At 43.1% G+C, this 20,866-nt stretch overlaps 1 protein-coding gene across 16 annotated transcripts in view; it reads left to right on the top strand.

The window, feature by feature from the left end:
• Positions 1-20,866, top strand: part of LOC120812329 (tight junction protein 1-like) — a 100,378-nt gene that overhangs the window by 8,690 nt on the left and 70,822 nt on the right. For all 16 annotated transcript variants that reach the window (XM_078097412.1, XM_078097407.1, XM_040168200.2 and 13 more), the window contains exon 2: positions 13,425-13,566. In XM_078097412.1, coding sequence (XP_077953538.1) covers positions 13,425-13,566 — 142 coding nt within the window. The remainder of the gene's footprint in view (positions 1-13,424; positions 13,567-20,866) is intronic.

Below are 20,866 nucleotides of genomic sequence, written 5' to 3'. Positions count from 1 at the left end.
ACCCATACTCTGGTCTCAGCATGTGTTTGTGTCTTGTATCCACCTCCTCTGTGTCGTCATTACTCTGTGTTTCTGTGTACTATACAGTACATTGCAGTGTCCAGCTGTCATTGTCTCTTTTTTTCTCCCCCGCCGGCCTCCCTCATTGGTTTACTCTAAGACAGACGGCCGTTTTATATCATATCGACCTCACACGTAACATGGTGATAGCAGAAAAATATCTAAAATACAAAATCTGGTTATATGGTATTAAGTTCATCCAGTTTGTGATCCACTGCTTTATAATTGTCAATAATACTGTGGGTAAAATGAATAGTTGTAGTTTTGGTTGTACTGTTAACAGTCATAGCTTCTACAGAATGTGGCTATATCTGAGTCAGTGATATTACATGTCTTTCTCATCCCTCTCAGCTGAATATTATACAAGGAAATTTGACTAAACACGAAATAGATATGCTCTAATGCAGCGATTCCCAAAGTGTGGAAGGTACTGCAGGTGGGCCGCGAGAGGTCATTTACAATAAATAAATAAACTGTTTTTAATTTTCAATTTTGAAAAGTGGGGGGGGGGGCGGGGGGAGCGGACGCACCTCGCTGCATCGATCGGACCATGAAAGCACCGTCTCCATCCATTATGTTGTATATCTAAAATAGGTCATTCATTGAAGGTGCGCCTTATTGTGCAGAAAACACGGCACATGAGCTCCGGAGAAAATGCTATACAAAACATACATTGTCGGTTAATAGATTTTTAGTCAGTTAAATTTTTAAGGTCATCCCTAGTTTATGTTTTGATCAGAGTTGTGATTAAAGGTTTGGGTGGGCCGCAAAAGATTTTCAGATTTCAAATTGGGCCGCGGCATTCTTGAGTTTGGGAACCGCTGTTCAAATACAATGGTATGTGGCAGAACGTGTCCTCATTTAATAGGCTTTGTTTTTTTGGACTTTTCCGTGCACATCAAAAAATACAGTATAGTGATGTTGTATCGTTATGTTAACACCTGTTTAATCATAAACACAAGGATAATAAGTAAATTTCAAGTTCCTTTCTTCTAATCAGACAAGTAATTAATGTCAAGCCACAACATTTTATAACGGTAAATAAACCGACAGCCCTGGGTTGCATCACTTTGCAGTGATTTTGAGCTTGAACTTTTGAACTACACATTGTTTATATACTTAAAAAATATATATAATAATAATAATCTATGGAAGTTATGATATTTGGAGAATTTCTTTCAAATCTTATGTTAAAGCTCCAAAATTATGTACACTCCAAAATTAGAGAATCTGCAGGTTTTGTCTTTAATGTTATTGTAAAATTAGTTAAAGTTGAATACATGTTTTTGAGCTCTGGTAACTTACAATAACCACTTATTCTTATTTTTTTTGCTTTCTAGAGCAAAGAAGAGTGTACACATCCCCAGGGTGTCACTCGGTGAGCAAAGAAACAATTATAAACGAGCAGCGTTGGACGGGTCCTCGCAACTCTGCACGTCGGGGCACAGGCCGGACGGCTAGATAAGCAGCCAAGAACTCCTGCGGCCGCCGGACAAAGCATACAAGAGTCAGTTGTCGTTAACCGCGTGGAGCAACGCGAAATGTCATAGATCACCAAACCTTCTCTTAAATCTCATTCACCAGCCTTAAAATCAATTTCAGATGGTATTTAAAAAGGAAACGACCAATAGCTACATGATAACTCCACTTTAGGTTCATAGTGCACATCCCTAAGGTGTCAATCAGGGATAAGCAAGACATTCTGATGTAATGAAAGCCTCTCAAAATACCATACATGAGCCAATTTCTTTCAAAATCCTTCATGAGACTACTTCTTGTCAAATTCGGGTTAAAAGCAAAAGGACACTATGAATAGTTACATGATTATTTCACTTCAGACTAATAGTACACATCCCCAGGGTGTCTGTTGTGTTTTCTGTGGAGTTTTTAATTCATGACGTTTTGTTATTTCGGATTTACATGTGTGATCAAATGTTTACCTGCCAGAGCTATATATGTAAATGCCAGTATTATATGGAGAAACTTTGAGGTAGCAGGGCAATAGTGTAGTGTCCCTTTAAGAGAGGAGTGTGCTGTGAGGTCACGTGACCAGTGTTTACTGAGTGAAAAGGAAGCGCGATTCACTTAGTTGGTAACGACTTCCAACCCGGTGTGCAGCCACTTGGTAAGCTCTCTTGATTTTCAATGTTGTCTTGTCTCCTTTATAATGTACGCTTCATGTTGTCTGATGTCACCTTAAATGTGTTGCTGCTGTGTTTACTTTCTTTGTGTTTCATACTTTAAACATATAAGCCAGACTGCTATGTGACGTGGGTACTTCCTGGTTTGCCGTGGGGCATTTTGGGAATTGTAGTTTCCTGCTAAGAAAAGACTGCATGCATGTGAATGTGGTGCATAATGATTGAATGTGTACATGCAAATAACGAAACTGATGATGGTGGATTATAGTATATTAATAATGTTTATTTGTATTTTTGAATAATGTTATTAAGATAAAGAACTGGGGAGCTGTGTTGGTTGTGGTGTGCACATGGACATTTAAGTATTGCATTTCTTATTATTCCAGGTTTTTTACCTGGTTCCCCTTTTAAGAAATAAACAAACAAATGAGGAATCTTGAGTAAAGTCCTATGTGTGCCGGGTTGCCCTTTCCGTGGGGAGAAAACGGAACAGTAAAAAACCAACGGTTCTGAGCACGTCAAGCTAAGTCCGCAACCGCCCTAGCAGCATTGACCAGCGAAGAAACTCCAAAGGAAGAGGAAAAGGCCGAATAGACCCCTCTGTGGAGCAGCGCCTCGGTCAGTGTCGGGAAAGGAAGATGGATTCAGCGGAATTAGTGGCTCTAAAAGGAAAGCGCTCAACAGCACAGGCGTGTTTCACCAAGAGAGCCAAAAAGCTGTCCCTCACTGAAGACCTCCTAGAAAAAAGGGTGCTGATCGACGAGATCAGAGCACTTGGTGTGGACTTTGGAAAGTTCCACGACACTGGTCTCGAATATGTTGATGCCCTAGGAGAAGTGGAAGGCGACGAAGAAAAATCAAGCAGAGAAGTGGCTCACGTAGAGGAGAAGATGGCGACGTGCCTTGCCACCTATACAGAAACGCTCCAGCTCGCGAAGGAGACATTATGGAACAAATTTGCTTATGTTGACCTTAAATTGTATGCTGATGGTGCAGAGGAGAAATGTGCTGAAATGGAGAACATTGAGGTGAAAGAGTTGCCGGAGGAAGACTTTCAAGTCCTGAGGGAGGGTCTGCTGGAGAGGATCAAAATGCTTGAGCTAAAAGCGCTTGAATGGGAAAGTCTTGTCTCTGGAGCCAAGATAACACTCTACAAGCAGCAGCTATACAAGCTGGTCAACAGACTACATGACTGGGCGCGGAGCTGGGAAAAGATGAAGCGGAAGGAAGAGGTTGAAGAAGGGAGTTCTGATGAAGAACGTAGCAAGTCCGGCACGCACCCCCAAAAGACCCCAAAAGCCCCCGAAGACCCCACTGTAACGCATGTGCCCACCAGAGCTCCTGTGGTTTCAAATGCTCCTCCACAAAGCACCCTTGGCGTGCATCCCGGGGCTTATGGCTTCAGACCACAGATCAGTCTTGAAAGAACGCGCCTGCCCACGTTCTCGGGAGACATGACTGACTATTATCGGTGGAAGGCTGAGTGGGAAGAGCTCGAACAGCTGGGGAACCCACAGAGGACTGCTGGTGTTACAAGGTTCCACCTCCTAGCAAGTCTCAGCGACAGGGTGAAGAGAGACTTGGTTCTGTCCAGCTGTGCGTCGGCAGATGAAATGTTCAGGCGCCTCGACAACCGCTTTGGGAACAAGCCGAAAATCGTTCTGAAGATCTCAGAAGAGGTTCAGGGCCTAACCCCTGTGAAGGGAGATAATCCTAGAAAAGCGATCGAGCTGATCCAAGCAGTGGAGCGGGCTCTTAGTAACCTTGTGATCCTGGGAGAAGAGGAGGTTCTAAGGAACCATTGGGTGGCACAGTCACTTGAAAGCAAGCTACCAAGCTGTCTGAAGGAGAAATGGATTAAGCACAAGACCAAGCCTGTGAGCAGTTTCGCTCCACATAACCACTTTGACTGCTTACTGCGCTTCCTGAAGAAGCAGGAAGCAATCCTGGAGGAGCTGGATCAGCTGGAGCCAAACCCAAGAGAAGGAAGCTCTTCAGTTAAAGGCCCAGCAGACAAGCCAGAAAGAGGAGTTAAGAAAGCATTCTCCAAAGCTACCTCAGGCCAAAGGGCGTCGTCTCAGTTAAAACCACGCTTGGACTCGTGTACAGCCTGTGCCGATGAGACACACGCTGGCAGGCTGTTTGCCTGCAAAGTCTTCAGGGAAATGGATCTCCAGAAGAGGAAAGCCCATCTGAAGACCCATGGAATATGCAATCGGTGCCTGTGCTTCCACTGGAAGGATGGCCGTTGCAACCCAAAGTTCCTCTGCAGTAAAATGGACTGCCGTAAAGAAGAGCCTCACCACTATCTGCTCTGCCCCAAGTGCATCGCTCAAGAAAAAGACGCTGGCCACGAGGAGCAAGGTACCAGAAGGATGGAGAGGAAAAGCCTCGGGCTGACCAGCAAGCAAGAGGAGCTCCTGGCGAAAGTCACTCCGGAACTAAGAGCAGAATTCAGGAAGGCATTTTCCAACAAAGCCTCAACCATAATCTGCACTGCTGGAGGTGGACTGAAAGAGTACCCAGTTATAATGATGTTACTGGAAGTGACGACGAACTCAGGCCAGCTAATAGGCACTCTTATCGACCTTGCCTCTGACACCAACTACATAACAAACAACGCTGCCCAGCGCCTTGGACTAATTGGTGAGAGCATCAAATTAATTGTCCACGGAATAGGAGGAATGACAACGACAGTCACAACCAAGAACTACTCTGCTACGGCCTAGAAAGTATTGCAGAGATAAGTCAGCCGGTCACTCCACAACAGCTGCAAAGGATCTTTCCTGACATCGCTGCAGAAGAGCTGGTCCGCCCTGAGCACATCGATCTTCTAATCAGCCACAGGGAAGGTCGTTTAGTTCCACAGCCGTTCAAGTTGGAGGGAGATCTAGTCCTCTGGGACGGCCCTTTGGGCAAAGCTGTTGGTGGTACTCACCCTGATCTCTTCGAGGTAGTAGACCTAACGCTGCATCAGTCGGAAACTCACTTCGCAAGATCTATGAGAACATCCTCAATGGTGTACAAGGAGGTTCTTGTGAACACCAAAGACCTGAGTGAGGACCCAATGAGGATGGGAGAAGTTACCCTCAGCAAAACCACCGCTACGAACAAGGAGGTGTTTGAGTGGTTTAAGTGGGATAGTATCGGGGCAGCGTGTGACCCAAAATGCGGGAGCTGCAAGTGCAGCAAGTGCCCTCCGGGAGGCAGAGAGATGACCCTTGGAGAAGAAAGGGACTTAGAAAAGATAAAGGACTGCCTCTCTTATGTGCTAGCGGACAAACACAGTGACGCCCCACACTGGGATGCGGCCTACCCGTGGAAAGTGAACCCTGCAATTCTGCCAGATAACCGCCGAGCAGTGGAGGCCACCTTCCGGAACACCGAGGCTCGGCTAGCAAGAGAACCTGTGTGGAAAGTGGCATATGGAGTGCAGATCCGCGAGATGGTATCAAGAGGGGCAGCCATCAAGCTCACAGAGGAAGAGATCAAACGGTGGGATGGCCCAATCTGGTACATCAGCCATTTGGTTGCCCCAAATCCTCATTCTAGCTCTACGCCAGTGAGGATAGTCTGGAACAGTAGCCAGGAGTTTAAAGGGTTGAGCCTGAATAACCTCCTGCAAAAAGGCCCTGATGTCCTCAACCCAATTCGAGGTGTCCTGCTAAGATTTAGGAGCAGACTGTATGCTGCTCTTGGCGATGTGAAGAAAATGTATAATTCTGTGTGGCTGAAGGACGAAGAGGTCCACCTCCATCGATTCCTCTGGAGGGATAACCCCGAAGATGAAATTGGTGTGTTTGCCATTGTCCGGGTCAACATCGGCGACAAGCCTGCTGGGTGCATCGCTCAGGTTGCCATGAGAGAAACGACAAACCTGCCCCAGTTTTCATCCATGGTTGAAGAGCGCCGAATCTTGACAGAGGACTGCTATGTGGACGATGTTCTAACATCGCATAATGATCTCCAAACTCTGGTTAGGATGACCGAAGGAGTGGAAGAAATCCTAAGAGCAGGTGGTTTCTCCCTCAAGCCCTGGGTCCTGACAGGCCAAAGTGGGAGGAGTGAGAAACCCACTGACCCCAGCAATGTCAGGTCAACAGAGCCCAAGACCCTGATACTACCCAACCAGATGCGGGATGAGGAGAATAAGGCATTGGGATTGGGATATGAACCTGAATCTGACAAACTCTGTGTGCTGACGTCTGTGAACTTCTCAAGGAGACGAGGAAAGATGAGGACCGGTCTGGATCTACGAGAGGATGAGGTCAGAGGCGGCACCCCCGACCCTCTCACTCGACGCATGCTGCTGAGTCAGATCGCGGGGCTCTATGACCCCATCGGCCTGGCTTCACCCGCCAAGCAACGAGGAGTGATGCTCGTAAGAGAATCCTTTCAGGAAGCAGGAATTGACCGTCAGTCCAAGGACACCTGGGACGACCCTCTTTCGCCACGTCTTCGAGAAGCTGCAATAAAACTTTTTGAGCAGAATGTGAGGCTTGGCCAACTCCGATTCAACAGGAGTCTCACACCTCATGGAGCCATAGGCCGGCCAATGGGAATCACATTTTCCGATGGTAGTGAAGCTTCCTACGGCGCCGTTCTTTATCTACGGTGGGAGACAGAAGATGCAGTCGCAGTTAAGCTGGTTGAATCAAAGGGCAAGCTCACTCTTCTAGACCAGAAAGGTGATGTCATTAAAGCAGAACTCTGCGGGGCTGTCTTTGCATCCCGCCTGAAGACATACTTCGAGAAGCACTGCTACATTAAGGTCGATCAGTGGATTCATTTTGTTGACAGTCAGACAATTTTGGGAGCTATCCAGAAGGATAGCTATGGCTATCAGACATTTTTTGCAAACCGGATTGGAGAAATCCAAAAGGCTGGATCAGTAGATAGCTGGAGGTGGGTCGAAGGTAGACTGAACATCGCCGACCTCATCACAAGGGGGGCATCCCCGGAGGAGCTTGCTGAAGGATCTGTCTGGCAGGAAGGCCCAGAATTTTTGAAGTTGCCTGAGTCAGAATGGCCGGTGAAAACTGCTAGAGAGATCAATCCCTTGGTTGCTGAGATCGGGGGACTTCGGAGGAAGGCATTCACAGGACTGGTCACAGTAGAAGCCCTGCCCAGGAAAGGGTCAGGCCCAACCAGTGTTGCAGTTGTCCGCCTTGTGGACCCCCAGCGGTTCAGCTCACTTGCACGGTTGTGTGGGACCATCGCCTGGGTGAGACAAGCAGTAGGAATCTGGCTGGGTAACAGCCAGGCTCCAGTTCGGTCAAAGTGGGAGGCAAGACCATGTCTGTCTGTGGAAGAACGAGTAACAGCTTTCAAAGATCTAGCTCTCGAAGCTCAGTGTGGGGTTGAGTTCCGCGACGCAACCCTGGATCGCCTGGTTGTCCAGGAAGAGGAAAAAACAGGACTCTTGCTCTGCGGAGGGAGAATCCAATGCTGGGATGAAGATCGAGTGGCTATACCGCTGATCCCATGCCAGTCGTGGCTTGCAACCCTACTGGCCAGGGAGGCACATGAAGAAAACCATGAAGGTGTTGCCTCTACCCTTCTACGGACAAGGAGGAAAGCCTGGATCATGCAGGGACGGAGAACAGTTAAGAAGGTGCTGAACAACTGTGTCACCTGCAGAAAGAAACGAGCAAAGACGTGTCAGCAAGTAATGAGTGATCTCCCTCAAGAGCGTACCAGTAGGGCAAGCCCGTTCGAAAATGCGACCCTCGACCTTTTTGGCCCCTTCGAGGTGAAAGACGCGGTTAAAAGAAGGACCAGCAAGAAGGTCTGGGGCATTGTTTTCTGTTGTATGGCCTCGAGAGCCGTCCATGCGGACCTCACCGATGACCAGTCGGCAGAAAGTTTCCTCCAAGCATACTCCCGCTTTGTTGCTCTGAGGGGGCATCCAGGAAAACTATGGTCCGACAGAGGCACCAACTTTATTGGGGCCAAGTCGGCTCTGCATGAGCTGCATAAACATCTGGCTTGCTTGCAGGCTGCGTCTATAGAAGATGTGGCTGCTAAGAACGGGACTGAATGGAAGTGGGATTTTCACCCTGCAGATGCACCCCACAGGAATGGAGCTGCGGAGGCAGCTGTGAAGCTTTTAAAGAAGGCGCTGATAAGCCTAGGAGGAACTACAGGGTCCCTCACATGGGGGGAGCTCCAAACTCTGTTCTATCAGGCAGCCAACCTGACAAACGAACGCCCAATTGATGCCAGAGCTCAAGAACAGGAGGACTCTGTTGAGTACTTAACGCCTAACTCCCTCATACTGGGTCGAGCATCGCTTGGAGGAGACACCAGCGGGCTGGACCTAGACACTCATCCCTGGCGTCGTCTGAGGGCTATTCAAATCGGAGTGGACCGGTTTTGGGCAAAGTGGAGGGAACTAGCTGGCCCAAATCTGTTCATTCGACACAAGTGGCACCGGACGGAGAGGAACGTCAAAGTCGGCGACCTCGTCTGGATTGCTGACCCAAATGCTTTGAGAGGGCAGTTTCGCCTGGGCCGGATTCTGACAGTTTATCCTGACAGTAAAGGGATTGTTAGGGACGCTGACATTGCAACGTGCGCTGGAATTCCTGTATCCCTGGCGGGTGGCCAAAAGAAGAGGAGTTCTTCGCTGCCCATGACGGTTATCAGGAGAGACGTGAGAAGACTGGTGGTCCTTCTCCCAGTGGAGGACAAAACTCATCCACCCAAACCGCCATGACATCGGCATCGTCCCAAACCCCTCTCATTCACCGGCCAAGCCCCTGTCACCCTGTTACCATCTTAGCCCTGTTGGCTGCGTGGTGCAAGCCTAGCGCTGCCACCAGGCCAATTACGTTGCACACACATGAAGAAGAGCACTCACATTCCATACCTCGCATACCCGGGCAGTACACTGCATACCTGCCAAAGGGATGTAATTGACTTGGACAGTGGACTAAACTGTTCCCCCGTCAGTCGTGCCTTCATCGGACGCTTACACATAGACATTGTGCACATTTAAGGGTTCTAGAAAAAATAAAAAATAAATAAATAAATAAATAAATAAAAAGGGTCTTTTTAAGTGAGTTAGTAAGTTCCCTGGATAACATCAGGAACTTAAGTGGGAGGTGTTGTGTTTTCTGTGGAGTTTTTAATTCATGACGTTTTGTTATTTCGGATTTATATGTGTGATCAAATGTTTACCTGCCAGAGCTATATATGTAAATGCCAGTATTATATGGAGAAACTTTGAGGTAGCAGGGCAATAGTGTAGTGTCCCTTTAAGAGAGGAGTGTGCTGTGAGGTCACGTGACCAGTGTTTACTGAGTGAAAAGGAAGCGCGATTCACTTAGTTGGTAACGACTTCCAACCCGGTGTGCAGCCACTTGGTAAGCTCTCTTGATTTTCAATGTTGTCTTGTCTCCTTTATAATGTACGCTTCATGTTGTCTGATGTCACCTTAAATGTGTTGCTGCTGTGTTTACTTTCTTTGTGTTTCATACTTTAAACATATAAGCCAGACTGCTATGTGACGTGGGTACTTCCTGGTTTGCCGTGGGGCATTTTGGGAATTGTAGTTTCCTGCTAAGAAAAGACTGCATGCATGTGAATGTGGTGCATAATGATTGAATGTGTACATGCAAATAACGAAACTGATGATGGTGGATTATAGTATATTAATAATGTTTATTTGTATTTTTGAATAATGTTATTAAGATAAAGAACTGGGGAGCTGTGTTGGTTGTGGTGTGCACATGGACATTTAAGTATTGCATTTCTTATTATTCCAGGTTTTTTACCTGGTTCCCCTTTTAAGAAATAAACAAACAAATGAGGAATCTTGAGTAAAGTCCTATGTGTGCCGGGTTGCCCTTTCCGTGGGGAGAAAACGGAACAGTGTCACTCTGTGACAACCAGGACATTCTGATGTACTTTTCCAAAATGAAAGCATCTCTTCAGGCCCAGAGTCTCATCAAACATGTGAAAATTGGAAAGAATCTGATGATGTGGAGTAGAGTTACAACGGTTTAGTTGTTCTTGGCAAAGGATCAACTTTGCCGATGCACCATCTCGCCGCCGGTAATCAGATTCTTATAATATTCACAGTGAAGAAATTTTGAGAGGAATCACATTAACCTTTGAGGAGCATAAGTGTAGAATAAAAAACATTAATCTTCCTGTTTTCCCCAGGTGGCGCTATGACTAAGGTTAAAAATGATCTCATGGATGTCTACAGGGTGAGAAGTTCATGCTTTATGAGAAATATGGAGCAGATTAGATAAAGTATGGTCAAGTTAAAATAACTTCAATTTTAATGGCGAATGGTGTTTTTCTGAAAATGCTCCCTACACAGAGTTTTGAATTTCTTCCGCCAAAATGCAATTTTTAGATCTTAGGTCCTTAAGATCAAAATGCACGAATTTGAAAAGATCTGGGTTTAATCCCTGGGAGGACTTCGGTCTTTTACAACTCAAGAAATCATGAAAATAGGTCAAAAATAGGCCAAAAAGGCAGATTTTCAACAATTAATAGCAGCGAACCTATTCTTCAAATATTCTCAAAAAATCAGGGTGTGCTCAGGGGTTCAACGTTCACATGTGGAACAAGTTTGGTAAGGGCAGGCCAAATTATCTGGAAGTTATGAGTCTTGCCAGATCAGGCCACACCCCTTGCAAAGTTCATTAGCCCATATCTTCTCAAAACCAGAAGATATTCAAAGATTCAAAGATTTTTATTGTCACTTACACAGGCCCTGTGTATTGAAATTCTTGTGCTTGCCTTTCCGGAAAGACGACCAATTTTAAAATTAAAATACAATATTTACATAGATGTACATGAAATAAAAAATAAAAATAAGGTACGGAGGAGGAAAAGTGCAAAACTGAGCAGGTTGTAAAAGAAAAAACTTAAATTAAATGAATGAGTGCAATATAAATTAACAGTACAGTAACAGTAAGTGAAATTCTAACAAACTAAAGTGCAGACCAGTTGTGAATTTGGTTATAGGTTATAGTCCTCTCTGCTGTTGATGGCTCTAATGGCAGTGGGGAAAAAAGAGTTTTTCAGTCTGGTGGTCCTGCATTTGGCACTTCTGTACCTCCTGCCTGAGGGTAGAAGCTTGAACAGTCCATGTTGGGTGTGGGTGGGATCTTTGAGAATGGAGGCCGCTCTCCTGTGAACCCTGCGGTGGCAGATGCTCTGCAGAGAGGGCAGTGGGGTCTTGATGATCTTTTCTGCTGTCCTCACCACTCTCTGCAGGCGTTTGCGGTCCATGGTGGATGTGCTGCCGTACTACACGGTGATGCAGCTGTAGAAGTTGCTGAGGATCTTGGGACATCCGAAACTTCCTCAGCCTCCTCAGGAAGTACAGCCGCTGTTGAGCCACAACATATCAACACGATTTCTATGGATCAGGGGCGCATAGACCCAATAAGTATCCACGGAAAATCTAGTTAGGTGCATTTGCATACCATGATTGACTTTTTTTTTTGCATGTCCAAGTGCACACGTGTGCCAAATTTCAAGTCAATTGGGATCGGGGGGGACATCTGGCCTATTATGGCCCTTTAGGGGGTGCTATAGGGACATTTCTGGGACATGATGCTCAAATGCGAGACCCCAAAATTATCAAATTTTTCACTAGTTCTGATATGCATGCCAAATTTAACAACTTTTTGAATATGATAAAGGCCTCAAAAAGGGAAAATTCCTTAGAGAAAATAATAATAATTCCATGAAATACAAAAGATTCCTCTACGACTAGTCGTAGCGAGGACCCTAACTACATTAGCAAAAATAAACACCTCAATAAAATCTACAGCTCACACAAAAAAACGGTGTATTTTGTATTGATTATTTATTAAATAACTATTTCATTAATTGTATTCCTTCTAAGGAACAACAAGTTTAAAAAAATGAACGGTATTGACCAAAAATGTTGTTTAGTGTTGGATGAAAATTAACCATGTGTGTAAGTGTGATATAATTTTAAAAAATCTATATTATAATAATATATTTGATAAAAATATTGTTTTAGCAGCAATTTGGCCCAAAGAATGATACATTTAAAATTTGGAATGTTTACTTGTTACACTCACAACACACCATACTACCGATAACACTGATATTGATACCGGACACCCATACCCCCTCAATAGGATAATTTCTCTCCAGTGAGGATGTGGAAACTGTTTATGTGTTTTCCAAGTTTAGTAAAGATTGGAGCATATTTACTCCCTCAAAAGCACCTTCATTTCGAATATGAATAACCAGTTGTCATGGAAACAGCGTAACACAAAAACAAAAAGGTTTTAATAACTTAATCACCGTGGGACCGTTTTGTCCAAATTTGAAAAGGATGTGACCAAGTCCCAGATAAATAATTCCTTGAAAAATAAGATTCTTCTACGACTAGTTGTAGCGAGGACCTCAACAAAAGCGAACAGATGGTGGGGTCACTGTGTAGCCATAACTCATTCAAGGTTTGCATTAATTTTGAATTTGTTTTATCGTGTCTCTACGTGATTCTGGCCAAGACCTCTGTCCTTGTTACTAAGTAATAGGCAAGATGGGAGGAATGAAGCGTAACATTGCCTATTGACCTGTTGATTAAGCAGTAGCCGTTATTGGTCAATCTAATCGTACTTGATGGCTCGAGGCCGACAGGGAACCGAGGAACAACATAATGTCCTGCGACTGATGTGTGTCTTCCTCATCCTTTCCTTTTAAAAGCATCAGGCATTTGCTCAATCTTCCCTTATCTGTGACCCAAAATTATTTTTCCTAATCCGGTCGGCTTTCCAGAAAAGGCAAGCATAAGAATTTCAATACACAGGGCGTGTGTATTTGACAATAAAAGTCTTTGAATCTTGAATCAAAGCTGCATCATGAACTGATCCACAACTAATTTTTATTTTATTAATCAACCATTTCTAAAGTAGTTATTTACAAACTTACAACTTTGTGTTTTGAAGCATCGGTGCTTCCTAAAGTGGCAACCAGCCCCCCTACAGGACCTTTGTGACATTAAATCCAATTATAGATTTCTTTAATTCCATTTTATCTAGCTGGGGGTGCTGGGCCTTTTTGCGAGCAGAAATGTGACCACTGTGTTCCTCCTCCTCCTCTTCAGTGGCACTGTCCTGCTGTGATACAGCCATGCTGGATTTGTACTTACTTGCCCTAATGTGGTGTCGTTGTTTTTCTTTGTCCTTCTTCCTCCCGCTTCACCTTTGCTGACCTCAGGATACACCCCAGCCCGACCGCTGGCTCCATCACAGCAGCCTCCTCAGTGAGCACCATTCAGGGCAAACCGTCACTCCGCCGCATCAAGGGCCGCATTTGCAGGAGCAAGAGCCTGGACAGCATTGATCTGCTTGACTCCAATGTAAGTGAAGCTGAATCACACAACCATAAACACTGTAACGTGTGAACAAAATATGCAGAAAAAATGAGTCACCATCCTGACATTGGGGAGATAAGCATGCCCTTCATGAATGTGTTTCAGTTGTCTCTTAGGACCTATTCAATTATTGTGCAGCTAAATTGACGTGTCTTTATCTGTGTATGATAAAGTGACTGAAAGAAACCACAGACAATGCATTGTTGAAATATATTCAACCTTACATTTAAATTTAACATCAAAAACCATTACCAATATAAACCAAGAATATATTTGTCTTGATTAAAAACATAAACACAAGGAAATAAACAACACTCAGAACACATACACATCACAAATGGTGTCAAATTTCACTAGTGATCGTCTGTTGCAACATTCATTGAGTCCTAATGAGCAGTTACATTCTCGTTGGCTGCAGCCGCAGAGTTTGTTTTGATGAGTGAAATGTGTCAACATCAAAGCAACAATACATTTACAGGTTCAAAATGATGGCAGTTCGCTTCCTTGCTGTTTGAAGCTGTCCTGAAATGCTTTAGTTGATTCTGTTGCACCGAATATGATTGATATTTGAGTTGTAGGAATCTGGTATCTACCTTGCTTGTTTTGTCATATGAATACGTTCCCTTAATTGTTGGAATGCGTTAAGCATTTCAAGTATTGTTCTTCTATTCTTTATTAGTTGGAATGCATTGAGATGCATTCCAAGTATTGTTCTTCGAATCTTTATTCTTCAACTTCATCTTCTTCTTCTATTTCTTCCGCGGCACCTTTCAACTCCTTCACACTTTCAGCTATTAAAACCGTTCAAATATTAAAATGTTCAGCTCCTTTCTGGCTTGAGGGCTATGACTTTTCAGCTTTCTACCTCTTATGCTTGAATTTATATAAATCAATAATCATTAATATTTTAACATGGTTTTCAAATGGAGTTTGCTTTCAAATCCTCCTAAACTTCTTCAACTTTCAGATTTTTCAGCTTTGCAAATCTTTCAGCTACAGACACCATTTCAACTCTCAAATGTTCACACAAGTCTCAACTATTTTATGAAAAAAACTGCTTCTTGATATCTATTGTACTTTTTTCATAATCACTGATTATGTTTCACTAGTTCTTCGCTCCGTTTCTGACTTTTACATGAGTGTGTATTGCGTCTGCTAGAGTGGAGAGCTCGAGGCTAGAGTGTGGGGCATCGCAGGAATCTGGTTAAAAAAATATGGAACTTTTGTCCTTGCAGCCAAAGTATACACTCTAGAGGCTTCATTTCTTCAGATTAATGAGGGTATGGTTGTGTTGATTGGATTAATGTGTTCATGGAATCCCAGAGTTCTTTAGTTTTGGCGCAAGGTGTGTTTGAGTGACACAACCTCTGCCAAAAGCCCCATAGGCTCCAATACAAATCTGCCGACATATTTCTCACAAAAATCCACAAGGTACACGTTTTGTCAACGGCCATAGGAGCCGTATTTATTACCGGACAGACATAAAAACACATCCACGCGTTCGGTAGAGTCTTGGGTCTCATACAAACGCCGTATTTTTTAGATAGCTGTTATAGTTTTGCGCTGGTTCCCATTTGTTTGAGGTGTGGATTCTGTGTAACTTGCTGCCATGTCTCTGTCTTTTGCAGCAGATCGTTAATGATCACAGGTGCGCCGTTGTCGTGGTTACGAGCACTCACATGCTGCAGGATCTGTCTGTGACTCACAGCTGCTCCTTGTGACCTGATTAGTGGAGTCACATGACGCAGCTATGCTTTCTGTCAACAGACCAATATGATAAAGACACTGCCCCCCCCTCCCCCCTCCACCCTGACCTCTGCTCACTGTTAATCACTCTCAGTCAGTATGTCTGTCTATTTCTCCTCTCCCTCTCTCTCCCTCTATCTCTTCCTCACCACCCCTCCCTTCCTCACCCTCTCACCCTCCCTCCCTCTATCTACTCCCCCCCACCCCACCCAATCCAATAATTTCAAAATAAAAGCCCCATGGAGGGAATTTTTACTGTAATGTCTGTGATGAGGCCTATTAATTAAAAACTTTTAAGTGTGAATAACAAACATTCTGTCTCCCACTACGAATATTACTCGTACTTCTAGTACTACAACTGATACTTCTACTACCATACTACTAGTATTTCTACTGCTATTAATACTACAACTACTACTAATGTTATTACAAATACTACTATGGCTAATAGTATTCCAGCTGTTTCTACTGCTATTGATACTAAACCTACTATTACTGCTTATACTGCTAGTACTACTAATACCACAATTATAACTAATACTACTACTAATATTACTACAAACAATTTTAAACAAATTTAAGCTCCTGCAACTTCTGTTTTTAGAAAATCTATTGAAATTCAGCTTCCCCACTTCCTGTATTTTCAGCAGTTCTTTAAAATAATTTCAGCTATTCTTATGCCTCTATCAACAGCAATTTTTTAATATTCATTTCTGTATTTTTTTGCAATATTTCAAATTTATTTCAGCTGTTTTCATTTCTGCTTTTTCAGCAAATCTATTGAAATTCCTTTCAGCTTCTCCCATTTCTGTATTTTCAGCAATTTCAAATTAATTTCAGCTTTTCTAATATCTGTAAGTTCAGATGTATTCAAATTCCCTTCAACTTTCTGTATTTTCAGCTATTTTTAAATATTCATTTCAGCTTTCAGCTTTTTGCATTCCAACGCATTTTCAGCAGGAAATGCATTTTCTAGTTTCAACTTATTCTTTTTGTTGGAATGCATTAAGCATTCCAAGTATTGTTCTTCTTTTCTTTATTGGAATGCATTTAGATGCATTCCAAGTATTGTTCTTCGAATCTTTAATCAACTTATTGTTGGAATGCATTAACGATGCATTCCAAGTATTGTTCTTCGAATCTTTATTTCAACTTCTTCTATTTCTTCCGCGGCACCTTTCAACTCCTTCACACTTTCAGCTATTAAAACCGTTCAAATATTAAAATGTTCAGCTCCTTTCTGGCTTGAGGGCTATGACTTTTCAGCTTTCTACCTCTTATGCTTGAATTTATATAAATCAATAATCATTAATATTTTAACATGGTTTTCAAATGGAGTTTGTATTCAAATCCTCCTAAACTTCTTCAACTTTCAGATTTTTCAGCTTCGCAAATCTTTCAGCTACAGACACCATTTAAACTTTCAAATGTTGACACAAGTCTTAACTATTTTATGAAAAAAACTGCTTCTTGATATCTATTGTACTTTTTTCATAATCACTGATTATGTTTCACTAGTTCTTCGCTCCGTTTCTGACTTTTACATGAGTGTGTATTGCGTCTGCTAGAGTGGAGAGCTCGACGGCTAGAGTGTGGGGCATCGCAGGAATCTGGTTAAAAAAAGATGGAACTTCTGTCCTTGCAGCCAAAGTATACACTCTAGAGGCTTCATTTCTTCAGATTAATGAGGGTATGGTTGTGCTGATTGGATTAATGTGTTCATGGAATCCCAGAGTTCTTTAGTTTTGGCGCAAGGAGTGTTTGAGTGACACAACCTCTGCCAAAAGCCCCATAGGCTCCAATACAAATCTGCCGACATATTTCTCACAAAAATCCACAAGGTACACGTTTTGTGAACGGCCATAGGAGCCGTATTTATTACCGGACAGACATAAAACACACATCCACGCGTTCGGTAGAGTCTTGGGTCTCATACAAACGTAGTATTTTTTAGATAGCTGTTATAGTTTTGCGCTGGTTCCCATTTGTTTGAGGTGTGGATTCTGTGTAACTCGCTGTCCTGTGTCTGCACTTTTGCAGCCGCACAGGTGCGCCGTTGTCGTGGTTACGAGCACTCACATGCTGCAGGATCTGTCTGTGGCTCACAGCTGCTCGCTCCTATGACCTGATTAGTGGAGTCACATGACGCAGCTATGCTTTCTGTCAACAGACCAATATGATAAAGACACTCGCCCCCCTCCCCCCTCCACCCTGACCTCTACTTACTGTTAATCACTGTCAGTCAGTCAGTCAGTCTAATTCTCCTCCCCTCTCCCTCTCTTCCTCACCACCATTCCCTTCCTCACCCTCTCACCCTCCCTCCCTCTATCTACACCCCCCCACCCCACCCAATCCAATAGGTGCGCCGTTGCCGTGGTTACTCGTAAACACGCTGCAGTATCTCTGTGTGACTCACAGCTGCTCCAATGACGTAATTAGTGGAGTCACATGACGCAGCTATGCTTTCTGTCAACAGACCAATATGATAAAGACACTAGCCCCCCCTCCCCCCTCCCCCCTGACCTCTACTTACTGTTAATCACTCTCAGTCAGTCAGTCAGTCTAATTCTCCTCCCCTCTCCCTCTCTTCCTCACCACCATTCCCTTCCTCACCCTCTCACCCTCCCTCCCTCTATCTACACCCCCCCACCCCACCCAATGCAATAGGTGCGCCGTTGCCGTGGTTACTCGTAAACACGCTGCAGTATCTCTGTGTGTGACTCACAGCTGCTCCAATGACGTGATTAGTGGAGTCACATGACGCAGCTATGCTTTCTGTCAACAGACCAATATGATAAAGACACTCGCCCCCCCTCCCCCCTCCACCCTGACCTCTTCTCACTGTTAATCACTCAGTCAGTCAGTATGTCTGTCTATTTCTCCTCCTCTCTCTCTCCCTCTATCTCTTCCTCACCACCCCTCCCTTCCTCACCCTCTCACCCTCCCTCCCTCTATCTACACCCCCCCAACCCACCCAATCCAATAATTTCAAAATAAAAGCCACATGGAGGGAATTTTTACTGTAATGTTTGTGATGAGGCCTATTAATTAAAAACTTCTTAGTTTGAATAACAAACATTCTGTCTCCCACTACAAATATTACTCGTACTTCTAGTACTACAACTGATACTTCTACTACCATACTACTAGTATTTCTACTGCTATTAATACTACAACTACTACTAATGTTATTACAAATACGACTATGGCTAATAGTATTACAGCTGTTTCTACTGCTATTGATACTAAACCTACTATTACTGCTAGTACTACTAATACCACAATTATAACTAATACTACTGCTAATATTACTACAAACAATTTTAAACAAATTTAAGCTCCTGCAACTTCTGTTTTTAGAAAATCTATTGAAATTCAGCTTCCCCACTTCCTGTATTTTCAGCAGTTCTTTAAAATAATTTCAGCTATTCTTATGCCTCTATCAACAGCAATTTTTCAATATTCATTTCTGTATTTTTTTGCAATATTTCAAATTTATTTCAGCTGTTTTCATTTCTGCTTTTTCAGCAAATCTATTGAAATTCCTTTCAGCTTCTCCCATTTCTGTATTTTCAGCAATTTCAAATTCATTTCAGCTTTTCTAATATCTATAATTTCAGCAAATGTATTCAAATTCCCTTCAACTTTCTGTATTTTCAGCTATTTTAAAAAGTTCATTTCAGCTTTCAGCTTTTTGCATTCCAACGCATTTTCAGCAGGAAATGCCTTTTCTAGTTCTTCTATTTCTTCCGTGGCACCTTTCAACTCCTTCACACTTTCAGCTATTAAAATCCTTCAAATATTAAAATGTTCAGCTCCTTTCTGGCTTGAGGGCTATGACTTTTCAGCTTTCTACCTCTTAAGCTTGAATTTATATAAATCAATAATTATTCATATTTTAACATGGTTTTCAAATGGAGTTTGTTTTCAAATCCTCCTAAACTTCTTCAACTTTCAGATGTTTCAGCTTCGCCAATCTTTCAGCTACAGACACCATTTAAACTTTCAAATGTTGACACAAGTCTCAACTATTTTATGAAAAAAACTGCTTGTTGATATCTATTGTACTTTTTTCATAATCACTGATTATGTTTCACTAGTTCTTCGCTCCGTTTCTGACTTTTACATGAGTGTGTATTGCGTCTGCTAGAGTGGGGACCTCGAGGGCTAGAGTGTGGGGCAGCGCCAGAATCTGGTTAAAAAAATATGGACCTTCTGTCCTTGCAGCCAAAGTATACACTCTAGAGGCTTCATTTCTTCAGATTAATGAGGGCATGGTTGTGCTGATTGGATTAATGCGTTCATGGAATCCCAGAGTTCTTTAGTTTTTGCTTAAGGAGTGTTAGAGTGACACAACCACTGCCAAAAGCCCCATAGGCTCCAATACAAATCTGCAGACATATTTCTCAAAAAATCAAGAAGGTACACGTTTTGTCAACGGCCATAGGAGCCGTATTTATTACCGGACAGACATAAAAAGCACATCCATGCGTTTGGTAGAGTCTTGGGTCTCGTCAAAACGCCGTATTTTTTAGATAGCTGTTATAGTTTTGCGCTGAATGTCATTTGTTTGAGGTGTGGATTCTGTGTAACTCGCTGTCCTGTCTCTGCCCTTTGCAGCAGCTCGTTAATGAGCACAGGTGCGTCGTTGTCGTGGTTACTCGCTCACACGCTGCAGGATCTGTCTGTGACTCACAGCTGCTCCTATGACCTGATTAGTGGAGTCACATGACGCAGCTATGCTTTCTGTCAACAGACCAATATGATAAAGAGACTCGCCCCCCCTCCCCCCTCCACCCTGACCTCTACTCACTGTTAATCACTCACTCAGTCAGTCTGTCTGTCTATTTCTCCTCCTCTCTCTCTCCCTCTATCTCTTTCTCACCACCCCTCTCTTCCTCACCCTCTCACCCTCCCTCCCTCTATCTACACCACCCCACCCCACCCAATCCAATACTTTCAAAATAAAAGCCCCATGGAGGGAATTTTTACTGTAATGTTTGTGATGAGGCCTATTAATTAAAAACTTTTAAGTGTGAATAACAAACATTCTGTCTCCCACTACGAATATTATTCGTACTTCTAGTACTACAACTGATACTTCTACTACCATACTACTAGTATTTCTACTGCTATTAATACTACAACTACTACTAATGTTATTACAAATACTACTATAGCCAATAGTATCAGTATTCCTGCTGTTTCTACTGCTATTGATACTAAACCAACTTCTACTGCTAGTACTACTAATACCACAATTACAACTATAACTAATACTACTACTACTATTACTACAAACAATTTTAAACCTCTTTTTATTCATCTCAGCTTTTGTTATTTCTGTACTTTTTAAAATTCATTTAAGCTCCTGCAACTTCTGTTTTGTTTTGCAATATTTCAATTTATTTCAGCTGTTTTCATTTCTGCTTTTTGAGCAAATCTATTGAAATTCCTTTCAGCTTCTCCCATTTCTGTATTTTCAGCAATTTCAAATTCATTTCAGCTTTTCTAATATCTTTTATTTCAGCAAATGTAT

This window comes from Gasterosteus aculeatus, chromosome Y (assembly GCF_964276395.1).
Source record: "Gasterosteus aculeatus chromosome Y, fGasAcu3.hap1.1, whole genome shotgun sequence".
NCBI lineage: Eukaryota > Metazoa > Chordata > Actinopteri > Perciformes > Gasterosteidae > Gasterosteus > Gasterosteus aculeatus.
The sequence above is the reverse complement of the archived record's forward strand: the minus strand, read 5'-3'. Positions and strand labels throughout refer to the sequence as shown.